At 44.1% G+C, this 14967-nt stretch overlaps 1 protein-coding gene across 4 annotated transcripts in view; it reads left to right on the top strand.

Moving 5' to 3' along the window:
* Positions 1-14967, top strand: part of elmo1 (engulfment and cell motility 1 (ced-12 homolog, C. elegans)) — a 104396-nt gene that overhangs the window by 79879 nt on the left and 9550 nt on the right. For all 4 annotated transcript variants that reach the window (XM_034094234.2, XM_034094235.1, XM_034094233.1 and 1 more), the window contains one exon: positions 13308-13471. In XM_034094234.2, the coding sequence (XP_033950125.1) occupies positions 13308-13471 (164 nt within the window). The remainder of the gene's footprint in view (positions 1-13307; positions 13472-14967) is intronic.

Raw genomic sequence — 14967 nt, 5'->3', positions numbered from 1 at the left:
CTTTGTTAGTCATTCTATCGCTCGAAGTGGAGTCGAAAGAGATGAGTTTTCAGTCTGCGCCGGAAGGTGTGTAAGCTTTCTGCGGTCCTGATGTCAATGGGGAGCTCATTCCACCATTTTGGAGCGAGGATAGCAAATCCACGTGTTTTTGCTGATGGGAACTTGGGTCCCCCTCGCAGCGAGGGTGCAGCGAGTCGTTTGGCTGATGCAGAGCGAAGTGCACGTGCTGGGGTATACGGTTTAACCATGTCCTGGATGTAGGAAGGGCCAGATCCATTCGCAGCATGGTACGCAAGTACCAGTGTCTTGAAGTGGATTCTAGCAGTTACCGGAAGCCAGTGAAGGGAGCGGAGGAGCGGCGTGGTGTGTGAGAATTTTGGAAGGTTGAAGACCAGACGAGCCGCTGCATTCTGGATGAGCTGCAGAGGTCGGATGGCACATGCAGGTAGACCAGCCAGGAGGGAGTTGCAGTAGTCTAGGCGTGAGGTGACGAGAGCCTGGACCAGAACCTGCGTCGCTTTCCGGGTCAGCTGGGGACGTATCTTCCTGATGTTGTAAAGCGTGTATCTGCAGCAGCGGGTTGTAGCAGCGATATTTGCAGTGAAGGACAGGTTGTTATCTAGGATCACACCCAGATTCCTTGCAGTCTGAGTCGGGGAAACAACAGAGGTGCCGATGTTGATAGTCAGGTCAAGAGAGGGACAATCTTTTCCCGGAAGGAAAAGCACTTCAGTTTTGTCAAGGTTGAGCTTGAGATGATGAGCGGACATCCACTGAGAGATGTCAGCTAAACAAGCAGAGATGCGTGCGACGACCTGGGTCTCTGAGCGGGGAAAGGACAAAATTAGTTGGGTGTCGTCAGCGTAGCAGTGGTATGAAAAACCATGCGGGCTAATGACAGATCCGAGCGAGTTTGTGTACAGGGAGAAGAGGAGGGGACCAAGAACAGAGCCCTGAGGGACCCCTGTAGTTAATTGACAAGGGTCGGATTCGGACCCTCTCCAGGTTACCCTGTAGGTGCGGTCTTTGAGGTATGAGGTGAGGAGGGAAAGTGCAGAGCCTAAGACTCCAAGTTCTTGGAGAGTGCGAAGGAGGATCTGATGATTCACTGTGTCGAATGCAGCAGACAGGTCCAACAGGATGAGGACAGAGGAGAGGGAGGCTGCTTTAGCAGTGTGCAGTTCCTCAGTGACAGCAATGAGAGCAGTTTCTGTGGAGTGACCTGCCTTGAAACCAGACTGGTGCGGATCCAGAAGGTTGTTCTGATGGAGATAACAGGAGAGTTGTTTAAAGACAGCGCGTTCAAGTGTTTTAGACAGGAACGGGAGGAGAGAGACAGGCCTGTAGTTTATAACATCAGACGGGTCGAGAGTGGGTTTCTTCAGGAGAGGGTTTACTCTTGCCTCCTTGAGACTGTTTGGAAAGTGACCAGAAGTTAGAGAAGTGTTGATGAAATGGGTGAGAAACGGTAGAATATCAGGAGCGATAGTCTGAAGGAGGTTTAAAGGGATAGGGTCCAGAGGACAGGTGGTGGGGCGGGCAGAGGTAATGAGGGTAAGAACCTCACTTGGCGAGAGAGGGGAAAAGGAGGTTAGTGTGCCGGTTGAAGGTGGCTCAGGTGATCCGGCGGTGAGTAGAGGTGAGTCAGAAAAAGAAGAGCGAATATCGTCAACCTTTTTTTCAAAGTGATTAACAAAGTTGCTTGACAGAAGGGAGGAGGGGGAAGGGGCTTTGGGGGGGTCCAGGAGGGAGGAGAAGATGGAAAATAGTTTTTTAGGATTGGAATAAGAAGATTGGATCTTATCTTGAAAGAAAGTGCTTTTTGCCTGAGAGATCGAAGCAGAGAAAGAGGAGAGGAGAGCCTGATATATTAGGAGGTCGTCACGGTGTTTGGATTTCCACCATTTCCGCTCAGCTGCCCTAAGGACGGTTCTATTAGCACGCAGTGCGTCATTTAGCCAGGGAGCAGGAGGGGACTGACGAGCCGGCCGAGATGTGAGAGGACAGAGAGAGTCCAGAGAGGAGGAGAGAGTAGAGAGGAGAGTTTCTGCAGCAGAGTTTGGAGGCAGGCGTTGGAACGAGTCAGAGGAAGGGAGGGCTGAGAGCACCGATGAGGCAAAGGTAGAGGGGGAGAGGGAACGGAGGTTACGGCGGACAAGTGCAGGATGCGAAGAGATTAGTTTGTTATGTTTGGAAAGGGGTAGAGAGAATGAAATGAAGAAGTGATCGGAGGTGTGGAGCGGGTTTACAGAGAGGTTAGAAGTAGCGCAGTTCCTTGAGAATATGAGATCAAGGACATTGCCAGCTTTATGAGTCGGTGGGGACGGAGACAGTGAGAAAGCAAAGGTGGATAACAGAGATGTTAGTTCGTCTATCTTCCCCGTCTGGAGGTTGAAGTCTCCGAGAAGTACAGTGGGAGGGCCGATTTCAGGGATGTGTGTGAGGAGATGATCTAACTCCTCCAAGAAGTCCCCCAAGGCTCCTGGTGGACGGTAGAGAACAACAATGGTCAGTTGTATAGGATGGGTTACTGTGACGGCATGGAATTCAAAGGTGGAAGGAGTGAAGTTAGGTAGCTTGAAGAGGGAAAAGCTCCATTTGGGAGAGAGCAGGAGACCAGTGCCACCTCCTCTGCCAGTGGGTCTGGGTGTATGGGAGAAGGAATATGCTGTGGAGAGAGCTGCTGGGTGGATGTGTTGGATGGAGTAATCCAGGTCTCAGTGAGAGCAAGGAAATCCAGGGTCTGCAGGGAGGCATAGCCAGAGATGAAGTCACCCTTAGGAACAGCTGACTGGCAGTTCCACAGGCCGCCTGAAACTAGATGTTGGATGTCAGTGGAGCACGTGGGATAGACGAGAGCAGGCCGGTTATAGCGATTAGGAGATACACGGGGCCAGTGATAATTGCGAGAAGACACATGAACAGGAATGGAGAAAACACACATGATTATAGCATGAGGGGCTAGAAAGCTAAGGAAAAGAAAAATAAGACACCAGCGATACTTAGCTCAATCAGAGTAGGATTTGCCTCCTCTTTGCCTCCCTCGTGACTCCCGCAGGACTCTAATGACTTCAGCAAAATAAACCTTGCACAGATGTGAATTGTGCAAGTGAATCAAATATGTTTTGTTGTTCTTGATATTTCATGTCTGCTCTAGTCTGAGGTGATACAGAGGAGAGTCTGCTTGTTCCTATAATGTTAGAGACTGACCTGTCCATGTGGGATTACTTGCATGGCAGTCCACAAAAAGCCCCAGCAGCAGACAGACCCTCTCATTAGACGTCAAACACTACTCTGTGTTTGGCTACTATGAAACAACATTGCCTTTTGTTAGCATTTTTTTTCTGGTTTTCTTTTTACAGCAAATCAATTTACGGACAATCAATGCAAATGTGGTCTGCCTCTGCTCTTCAGAAAGGGGGCGGTTCCTTCACTTTGCCAGAAGGTCAACATGCACATGCATGATTAATGAAATGGGTGCTGCTGATGTGTCCAGTCAGAAGTGATGTGACAATACTTTCAGACAGTGTGCGGGTGCCAAAGGTTTTGGGTAGATGCCATCTTTGGATTTTAAGAAGCAGCATGGGACGATGTTTTTTTGTGCTGCACACGCTGCGATCGCTGCTGTCGTGCTTTGCATGAATCGGTTCATCTATGACTGGTATTGGGACACACAAACCCCCCTCCCCCACTCCACTCACTCCTGCTATCAACCCTGCTGTTTTCTTATTCCAAACTGGTTTCATTTTCCTCTACTACAGATCCTTCCTTTCCCCTTTCCCCCATGTAACTCTTTCTTCTCTTCTTTCTCTCCCTCCTGTGGTATCTCTCCCTCCTTTCCTCCTCCTCATTCTTGTCTCTCGACCCCCCTCCACCTCTTTTGTTGAATTCAGACAGGCTATTTATATCTTTCTGCCTGGCTGCCTCACCTCCCACTCCCTTAACAAGGTTGGCTGTATTGTTTGTGCACGTGTGTATGCTCACTCGGACAGTGCGTTGAAGTGTCTGTAAATGTGTCACAATAAATTGGGATGTTTGTTGTGTGAACCCTTGTTGTTCTGTATATGGTTGTATGTGTGTGTATTTGTTTGTTTTATGCGTGTGTGTATTTGTTTGTTACATGCGTGTGAATTCCAAGCTTTTCATGTTTACAATGACTTGTTTCTTTTTCTGTTCATTTGTGTGTGTGTGTGTGTGTGTGTGTGTGTGTGTGTGTGTGTGTGTGTGTGTGTGTGTGTGTGTGTGTGTGTGTGTGTGTGTGTGTGTGTGTGTGTGTGTGTGTGTGTGTGTGTGTGTGTGTGTGTGTGTGTGTGTGTGTGTGTGTGTGTGTGTGTGTGTGTGTGTGTGTGTGTGTGTGTGTGTGTGTGTGTGTGTGTGTGTGTGTGTGTGTGTGTGGTGTGTGTGTGTGTGTGTGTGTGTGTGTGTGTGTGTGTGTGTGTGTGTGTGTGTGTGTGTGTGTGTGTGTGTGTGTGTGTGTGTGTGTGTGTGTGTGTGTGTGTGTGCGCGCGCGCGAGGGGGGTCTCTGATCTTAGGCAGCAGTGAGCTCACTAATCAGACCAGAGAGGTCATCAGCCATGAGCATCAAACCATCAGAGCTGCGTGAGCAGAGATGCAGAGCTAACACTGTGTGGCAAGATGAGGATACTGCTGTCCCATCCTCACAGCAGCAGCATGGGAATCAGCAGGGTTTCTTGTTTTTTAGTTTATTTATTCATCTATCTTTTTATTTATTTACATCTCTCTGTCTATTGATAGGTGGTGTGCATTTCTGCGAAAAATAAAATCTGGTGTCATCATCTTTTGCACTGCAGTCCACACAGTACACTTTGAAGTGTGTGTGTGTGTGTGTGTGTGTGTGTGTGTGTGTGTGTGTGTGTGTGTGTGTGTGTGTGTGTGTGTGTGTGTGTGTGTGTGTGTGTGTGTGTGTGTGTGTGTGTGTGTGTGTGTGTGTGTGTGTGTGTGTGTGTGTGTGTGTGTGTGTGTGTGTGTGTGTGTGTGTGTGTGTGTGTGTGTGTGTGTGTGTGTGTGTGTGTGTGTGTGTGTGTGTGTGTGTGTGTGTGTGTGTGTGTGTGTGTGTGTGTGTGTGTGTCATTTTAAGCACGGCATCTGTCGTTGTGAGGGTGTGAACGCACGTTAGGAATATCACAGTTTATCTGGATGTTTACCTTCTTTCACACAACACTAAAAAGGCAAGACATCAGTTAGACTAAAAGACTCCGATCTGTCCTCTGTGTGACAGACCGAACATGTAAAAGCTAGAGAAATATGATTATAAAACGGAGCTATCAATTATGTCAACCTCTGAATCCAAATGCGAATGGAAATCGGTTAATTTGCTGCAAAATCTAGAGAAAAACCTGCTTAGTGTCGACTGCTTTGCGTCTGCAGCTTTCTCCCTAATCAGAAATGGCCTCTCTTTGCACTGTCAAACTTTGAGTCGGAAAGCCCCGTAATTGGCCTAATAGCAGATCTTTGCATTATTCATCTGCAGTCATGGCACATTTGACTGACTTTAGTTTTTCAGAAGGCTCGAGTCGGATACAGAAAAAGTATTAAAACATATTTGTACAGACAGAATTGATCGCAGCCATGCATCATGGGTAGACTCTAAGACAACAATTGTCCCTGATGGGAGTTATTAAACAAGATATAATGAAATAATACCAGTTGGGATGTCCTTGAATGGATGTTTAATCACAAACCAATTTACTAGTCCTCTGGGACAAGTAAAGCAGAACGTTCATATTTCCTGCAACATTTGTGTCATAATAAATGACTGCAAAGCTGTGCACAAGCCAAGGTCAACACTTTCATCAGCAGTTCTTGACTTGCAGTAAATGGCGTTTTCCCAGGCGACTTTGCTCTCCAGTCATCCATATGGGCTGTGCTGCACCTCACAGCCGGTTGTTGAAAAAGAGCTCCTCTGACAGTTTGTCTGGGCGTGCAGAGCTGGCACTCTAAATATGGAAACAGCAGCTATCGGCAACAGCCGGCATCAAACCCTGCATCACTCGTGAAGAACAGAGAAAAGGATTGGTCCAGAGAGGTCTCCAGATGAACTTTATATCGTGTGTGGACACGGGAATATTGGGATTTTACAGGGAACGGTCACTAGTAGTTTTGTGTTCTGTTATTGGCGCTTGTTCATTCTGTTTAATGTATGTGAGAAAGGAAATGTGTGTGTGTGTGCAGTATAAGTGTGTACATTGAGTATATATATATTGTACAGTATGTGCTGTTCCCTGTGGTGCAGTAGTGCTGTCAAAAAAAGGTCCCCAAGGCATTCGCTAATAGGGAAAAAGCTGCCTTTCACTGCACTTTTAAAGTCACATTCACCCCTTACAGTACCACTCTATTTTATTTTATTGAAATACCCAGATACAGTGTCTCCTTACATACCAGCTGTGTGGGGGAAAGATACATAATTTACATTTTAATGGATGAAAGTACTGCATTTCAACTTAGTTGCTCTCAGCAGACTTAACACAGAGCCATGACGGGGTTGTCAGGAGAGTCTAACAAGAAAAGCTGGGAATCTGTCTGCGGCGTTCACCTCTTGTTCCTCACTTTATCAAATGGCACTCCCACGCTGTCTTTTATACAACACATCAAGCTGTGTAAAGGTGCCACCACATTAAAGCTTGAGATACAATTATCTATAAAGGTTGAACATTATGCTGTGAAAGGTTATTAATGGGTTTGCAACTAGCCATTTTTTTTCAATATAAAATAATAATGTTTTTTTTTAAAAAAGACATACACCAATGGAAAAATGTTATGCCGCCGGCGATGTTTCAAATTACTTGTATTGTTCAACCAAAAGTCCAAAACTCAAATATATTCATTTGATATTTATATTAAATGGAGAAAAGCAACCGGTCCTCACATTTTAGACGAATCCGCTAATCGACTAATGATTTGTAATTATGCTGTCCCTTACATGACCCATGTTCATTTGGTCACATTTGACAATCCCCACCTTTATGTCATGTACAAAGTCTCTGCAGCCATTGTAACTATAGCACAGTAACATCTGACACGCAGAGCAATGTGGACTATTGTTTTAAGAAGTAGATTTCTTTAGCCTTTGAAGCAGTGTTGTGACCAAAGAGACGCTGTAGTGTGTGTGTCTCTAACGCCTGTCAGACGGAGATCTGTGTTTTTATTGTGCCCTGCCAAACGTCCTCTCACACAGACATTGCGGGTGACGGGGCAAAACAACAGCACAGTTGGCATTGTTGGAATATATTGGTGTCACTATCATTTCAGAAACCAGAAGTAAACAATATCTGTTGCCTACAAAGAGAGTGGACAAACAAGGCTCGTAGTTAACCTGTCAATACTTGATTTGATCCAGTACTAGCTATACTCGTGGTTTAATGTATTAGAATATATATATGATTTAACACTGACAACCACGGCTTTGCCTTGAGTTTGATATTAGAGCAATAAATCAAAGACCACAGTGTTTTCATATTTTCAGTCCTGTCGGCTTCTAAAACACTTTTTTGGGGATATTTATTCAATGCTGTTTTATCACCTTCTAAATGTAATACAACCCGCAGCAGCTCTCCTTTCTCTGTACAGCACGATAAGAGAAAAGCATCCTTTCATGTCCATCTCTGCGGCATTGTTTTATTTTTAATGACATGGTCAACTTTGAAGGAGATAATTATTCAATTAACATAGAAGAGTGGCAGAGAGAAAGAATGTAATGACCATTTCAATAACAGCAAAATGGATTCCCTGCATTCTCTTCTTCTGCTGCTTTCTAAAAAGAAACAGGCTCTCTGATATGTGAACATGTGTGTGTGTGCTCTAACGTGTGTGTGTGTGAATGCTTCCTTTTGTATGTTGGCAAGGAAGCGTGATTTGTCTACTCCAAAGCTTTACATCCAGAAACACACCTCCCCCTGATCAGCATGTGAGATAGACTTTCTGATTGCTTTCAGGCAGTATCAGCAAAGTCATTATTCTGTGATTACCGTCTTATTTGCCCACCAAAGTACCTCTCCAGCGCAAACGCCAGATTTTCCACCCTGGCTTGAGTGGCGGGTGAGCATTTGACTGACAGCTGGTAAATGATGTCATTAGCATCCTCTTTGGTAAATGGAGCAGCGGCTACAGTCGATTGGTTGGTAATTTGTTTTACGGCTGATGCGTTGCCGATGATGGATGTTAGGGCGACTCCGGGGAAAGAGGAACTGCCCAACTGTCCCGTTTGAGGAGAGAGTGAGAGGAGGAGAGGGAGGGTGGAGGAGTCTGTGTGGCCAGCTCTTCATTACGTGTACTAGATGGCTCATGAGACGGCGTTTAATTACTTTTGCTGATACTTGCTCCGCTGTCTAGCTTCCTGTCCAAAGAGCTACAAAAAAGTGTAATGGCCTAGAACAGCTTAGTGTGAGAGGGACAGAAAGACAGAAATAAAGGTGTACAAGAGAGAAGAGATACATCTGGGATCAACTGCTCTGACGACAGACAATTCTGCGTGTAGATCATTTTGAGTGCAGCTCAGATGACTGCGGGACAAACTGAACCTAAATGTGTTCCAGCGCTGACGTCATGCCACCTCTATCAAGGTGCTCTCCGAGCAATCGGCGGATGAAAAAGGAGGATGAACATAAAATATTCATATTGCCCCTCTGCCCTGTTTTGAAAGGACCATGTGTTCATATTAAATGTGATGAATATTCACGCTGTTAATTAGCATGAGTGCAGCCACATGGGCCAACGGAATTGTTTTCCTGCCGGAGACATGACTGCAAACAAGGCATATTAATGAATCCCCTGGGACAGCTCTGCTGAAACACCAGGGCTGGAGAAGCAAGCTGCCAGTGACAATGGCATCACATAATTCAAAGTGTACTGCTATTTGTATGATTTCACGGGAGAATTGTGTTGATTTGGGGTACAACAAATGGTTGATAAAGCGTATTGGTTATTCCATTTTCTTTATTTTTTAAATAGGTAAGGGGTAAAGTGTCCCTACTACACACGCTAACAGACCCTTTGTAATCCTAATGGGAAAATAAATACATTTGAGACTTCATTATCAGGATAGTAGGAGGGTGCATGTGTGTGAACATATTTGGCAACTCTGTGAAAGTTGTGATTAGAATTAGTGGGCAGGAGTGATGAATCTCTCGTAGCATGATTGCAAGCTGTGGCTTCATCCGTTTCTCTGCTCATTTTTCACCTCAAACATGAGGAGGAGGGGAGGCTGAAAATGTCAGTACTGGAAGTTGTACATTTTTCTGATTAGACACCCGTTTCTCCCTAAAACATGGCAGTCATCTTAAATATGTTCCTTGCTGTTTCAGCTGGGGGAGAAATGGACAGCTGTTTTTATGGATGGATGAACTGGAGCAAAAAGCTTACAAGAATAATAAATCTTCCTCCTTTTATAAATGGTTACGAAAGCCTACACCTAAACTCAGAGTCAGAATAAGTGTCGATCCAGAAAACGACCAGGGCTTCATTTTTAACAACCAAGATCAACTTTTTGTTATCACTGGTGTTCTGCATCAATGTAAATGCCAGTTAATATTAGCGTCACCTTGAAAAGACTTAATGTAGTAAATCAGACTACTTGTTATTGTACGGGGTACACATCTGGACTCTATAAGTGATGTTGCCCGTTTGTTCGAAAATACACTGCGATTACTTGTAACATATTTTCTTTCCGAAAGATAATCCCTGCATTCAATTATGTAATCAGTTTTTTAGTCCAGTTTTTTTGTTGTGGTGGGGGCTGAGTGTTAACTTCAGGGGTTATCAGATATAGAGTTAGAAAAGTAGGGTAAATCCTTTTTGTAGCGCTCTCACTGTTCAGCGGCAGCATCTTAAACGGGGAATTTGAGTCAATGCATTTTTTACACCGTGTTTGTGCTGCTGATTCAAGAGGATTATCCTCAATCCCCTTTGTCGTCCTGGGTTTTGGGTGCCAGGTTTGTGCTGTTCATATTTCACATTTCTGGCAGCTCCAATCTTCTATTTTTAACGTACATTTCACACCGCTTGCTCAATCTGACGAGTGTTAGTTCAGAGGTTAGCAAGTTGATGAGTAATAGCCTTGCAGTAAGCACAAACGGAAACATTAATATTACATTACATTTAGCTGACGCTTTTATCCAAAGCGACTTACAATAAGTGCGTTCGACCAAAAATACAAACTTGAAGAAAACAGAATCATATAAGTACATCAGGTTTCATAGAGCAAAAACATTTCAAGTGCTACTCAACTGGCTTTAGGTAAGCCAGCCCTTTATTAGTATATAAGTGCTTTGTTAATAGTTCTATCGCTCGAAGTGGAGTCGAAAGAGATGAGTTTTCAGTCTGCGCCGGAAGGTGTGTAAGCTTTCTGTCGTCCTGATGTCAATGGGGAGCTCATTCCACCATTTAGGAGCCAGGATAGCAAACCCACGTGTTTTTGCTGATGGGAACTTGGGTCCCCCTCGCAGCGAGGGTGCAACGAGCCGTTTGGCTGATGCAGAGCGGAGTGCACGTGCTGGGGTGTACGGTTTAACCATGTCCTGGATGTAGGAAGGGCCAGATCCATTCGCAGCATGGTACGCAAGTACCAGTGTCTTGAAGTGGATTCTAGCAGTTACCCGAAGCCAATGAAGGGAGCGGAGGAGCGGCGTGGTGTGGGAAAATGTAGGAAGGTTGAAGACCAGACGAGCCGCTGCATTCTGGATGAGCTGCAGAGGTCGGATGGCACATGCAGGTAGACCAGCCAGGAGGGAGTTGCAGTAGTCTAGGCGTGAGATGACGAGAGCCTGGACCAGAACCTGCGTGGCTTTCTGGGTCAGCTGGGGGCGTATCTTCCTGATGTTGTAAAGCGTGTATCTGCAGCAGTCTACATAAGACTGTGTTTGTGATCTTGGCTCTCTGGGTTTTGGCATGGTTGTTAAAGAGGCCCTATTATGCTCTTTTGGGTTTTCCATTTCCTGTAATGTGTTGTTCTATAGGTTGTTGAACATGTAAATGCTCTGCAAAGGCTAAAATCCCAAAGTTACTTCCAGAGAAGTACTCACTTCCCCCCTGCCTGAAACGCCTCCATTGGACACTTGCACTTATATCGGCTATCACATTGTACGTGATAGGCTAATAGGCGGGACATCTCTAAGCAGTTGACCAATCGCAACAGAGCCAACCGTCCAACCAATCAGATCAGACTGGGCTCTGGTTTCAGTCAGAGGGTGAAAAGAGGTGCTGTGGCACAGGCAGTATGAGAAAATAAATACCTTTTTGAACATTAAAGCATGGAAACATGTCACGGTAGAATCACAAAATACAAATATAAACCTGAAAATGAGAATAATATGGCTCCTTTAAGCTGGATGTGCACAAATGAAACCCAATTGTAAAGAACAGGAGAACACGGCACCTATAAAGAAAGTCCAAAAACATAAATGCTAACTCTTATTGCCTGTCATTGGAATAGAGTCAACATGTATTGTGAGAAAGTGTTTGCAGAGGCTGAGAATACTCAAGCATTTAATCAACAAGGCAAACAGAGAAAAGATACACAATAGAGTGAAATCATCGAGCAATGTCGAGAGTCTCTTTCTTCACCTCGGTATGATCCAGCATCTGCAGGCCCGGAGGAGGCTGCTAACGAGGCTGATCTATATTCAGGGACCTTGTCACGTCTACCTTCACATCTGCACGAACTGGAACAGCGCTGCTCAGAGATGTTATGACGCCAAGTCAACTTCCTTTTCTCAGTCAAATATCACTACTGTGTCTCAGAAGGACAAGCCCTCGTCTATCCAAACTCTGTAAAGCTGTGCTGACTTTTGAGAGGAAACCACTGACAGGTGAACTTCTGTGGTTTGAACCATGTCTGCACGTCAGGAGTTATGTTTGCTCCCGGTGAAGTCCCCGGTCTGTGGGCTGAACACCTCCACAAATAGAGAATCCGTCTTTGAGTCATATTACTGGTACATTTCTAATTATGCAGGCTGCAAAACTGAATGAAAGCTGCTGTCACTGAATATTTCATTTTAGGGCTCACTTCCCTGACGCTCAGGGTTATGTGTAGAAGGATGAAGAGATGTTATACTTAGATAGGAAGTAGTGCTTTATTAACTGTGATAAAAGTTGATAAAGCAGCTCAAACTGGGGTTTAATTATATATAACATAAGGTGTTTAAATGCTTTTCAGTTTAGGGACTTGGTTTTGTCACAATTTGTTGTCTATTACTTATTGATAACTATTAAAATATTTATCAGATTCAACAGGAGAATGTCAAATACAAATCCCCTTAGCTGACCACTAATTTATTAATTGTATTACTTTTATTTGTGGATAAGTTTAGGTCAGGGGTCTCAAACTCAAGGCCCGCGACTTCATTTTATGTGGCCCCGCAAGAGCTTGCAAAGAATATAATATGTTTATTATACGGTTACATGCCACTTTACAGAAGCAGGTTGCCCATAAACTACATGTCCCACAATGCATCTCGTTTTGTGACAAGCACACTGAAGAGACTTGCAATTATTTGCCCTGGACTTCTGCTTTCAGACGTAGTTAATTACTAAGTTATTATCCTATCCCATAATAATCCAATTCAGAGGCAATATTGTAATATAATACATTATTTTATATATATATAGGATATATTTATAATAGTTACAACCGCCCTTTGAGTGCAACCTTTATGCGAATGTGGCCCGTGATGAAATTGAGTCGATAGGATAGATATTGTTAGCTCACTGCTGGTGATGATTTGATTTGTTCACACACAGTTCTGTGTGTACTGTAGACTTTAATTATCTTCTGACAGCCACGCGTACGCGGCAGGCTAATTGATGTAGACATGCATGAAGTGTTTTATGTTTGTGGAGTGCTTTCCTATTGTAGTGTTGCCTCCGCTGATCACAAAGTCCCCTCGACTGGGATTGATGACTTGGAACAGCACTCATGTCATGCTTCTGCAGACACAGCCAGACTAATGGTATTAGCTAGCTGGGGTATTATAGGCAAGTTCTGTCATGCGTCTCACTGATCCGTGATACTGGGGCTAACAGTTGACTAGCCACCGTTGAATTATTCTGCTTGGCTCTTTTCCTCCCAAGGCTCAGTGCACCAGACTGGATTATAGACTTGAGTGTCAAAAAAAGAAATTAATCCTGTCGGGGACTGACGGAAAGTTTATAGCTTCCCCTGACTCCCTAAAAACAGGAGTTTTGATTTCCTGACTGTACTGACTTTGTCTTCACACGCACTTACACTCCTTCTTCATCCTGTATGGCTCCTGCATCCATGATGATCTCACCTTCCCTCCTCTTCTTCTCTGCAGGTAATGCAGGTGGTGAGGGAGCAGATCATGAGAGCACTCACTCTGAAGCCTAATTCCCTGGACCAGTTCAAGAGTCGCCTGCAGAACCTGAGCTACACAGAGATCCTGAAGATACGCCAGTCGGAAAGGATGAATCAGGAAGACTTCCAGTCCCGGCCCATCCTGTGAGTCAAGTATACGAATAGTGTTGATACATGTATTAGAGGGTGGTGGTCCGAACTGTCCCACATGTCTTTGTTGGGAAGATGGTAACATATTGCTGCTACTTAAAGGAGCAGCATGTAGGAGGATAAGGGGGATCTATTGACAGAATTAATTATAATGGGCCTATTCATTATTTAGTTTTGATGTGTTTAATCACCTGACGATAAGATTACGTTTGGCCCGAAGTAGTAGTTCTCCAAAGTGCTTTGAAAAGGAGATGTGGGTGTTAATTAGTTGGTAACAATCTGTCACAAACTGCTCCTTTTAATATGAATAGATGGACTTAAATTGTATTCAGGCATACTGTGGGCTTACAGCTTCAGAGGAAAATACACTCTGAACCCAAAGAAAAGTCAGACCTTTTCTGTAGAGTTGGAGGAAGTGCTCTGTGATATTCCCTAATCAGGCCTAAGAGTCAAATGAGGACATGATTTGCTTCTTCAAAAAAAGAGCCGTGGTCATTAATGTAATAGCTTCTTTTTTTCTCTCTTTCATTTGTCAACCAAATGCCAGCTAATGGCACACAGCCAGTTGCACCTGCGCTCTCCTCTCATGATTGAAAATATGCAATAAATTCAAATCTTCTGCAAATGGCATTCCTCGTGAATACTCCATTAACGACCCTCACTAAGCATGGAGAAGTTTTCTGTAATAGATCATCCATTGACTGATCATGGATGCAGGGCTTGTAATGGAGAACATTGTTTTGTCCTGCCTGCATTTAATGGATTAGATGGCACTATTGGAAAATCGTTTCACAGAGAGAGCTTGTCCCTCTGAACAGTAATCAATGTTGAGCCACGGGGTTATTTAATCGATATTGGAAGGATAGAGACCAAACTTTAGCAGCTAATTAATCCTATTGGAGAAAAGCAGAACAAAAGCGAAAGGAGTTGCAGAGAAAACTAATGATGTAGTTATCTCATTTACATTCAGAGTTAGGTTCAAAGTTTTATTATGTATTAAACACTGTATTTCATGTGTTGACTCGGGGAAACAAGCAGAATTTAACTAAATTAGCCCCTTAAATAAAATAAAAAGCACATTTAAAAAATGTTTTACAGAATGGCTGTGGAAAGCATTGAACGTCACAGGCCAATGAGTCTTTCTTTAACAGCGTGAGACTACCCGAGGGTGGAATTTTCCTCAAATCAATACACTCATGACTTGTAAACATAATGAGTGTGTCAGACTGCAGATTTAAAGGAGCACCGTGTTGCCTGCTAAAGGTGCTGCCAGATTTCTCCCATCAATTATGGCAGAGAATGACTTTAGACATCAAAAGAAGGTGAAGAGGAACTATTATGGCTTCAGATCAAAGCTGTGTCTCCAGTAGAGTCTTTTTTATTTTATACCATGTTGACTTTTTCAGATATTTATGATTTATGTGGAAAGTTTTGGATGTGCTGAAAGTTGCTTACACCAACAAATGAAATGGACATCACATAATCCATGC

This window comes from Pseudochaenichthys georgianus, chromosome 11 (assembly GCF_902827115.2).
Source record: "Pseudochaenichthys georgianus chromosome 11, fPseGeo1.2, whole genome shotgun sequence".
NCBI classification, from domain to species: Eukaryota; Metazoa; Chordata; class Actinopteri; order Perciformes; family Channichthyidae; genus Pseudochaenichthys; species Pseudochaenichthys georgianus.
This window is presented reverse-complemented; position numbering and strand designations above follow the sequence as displayed.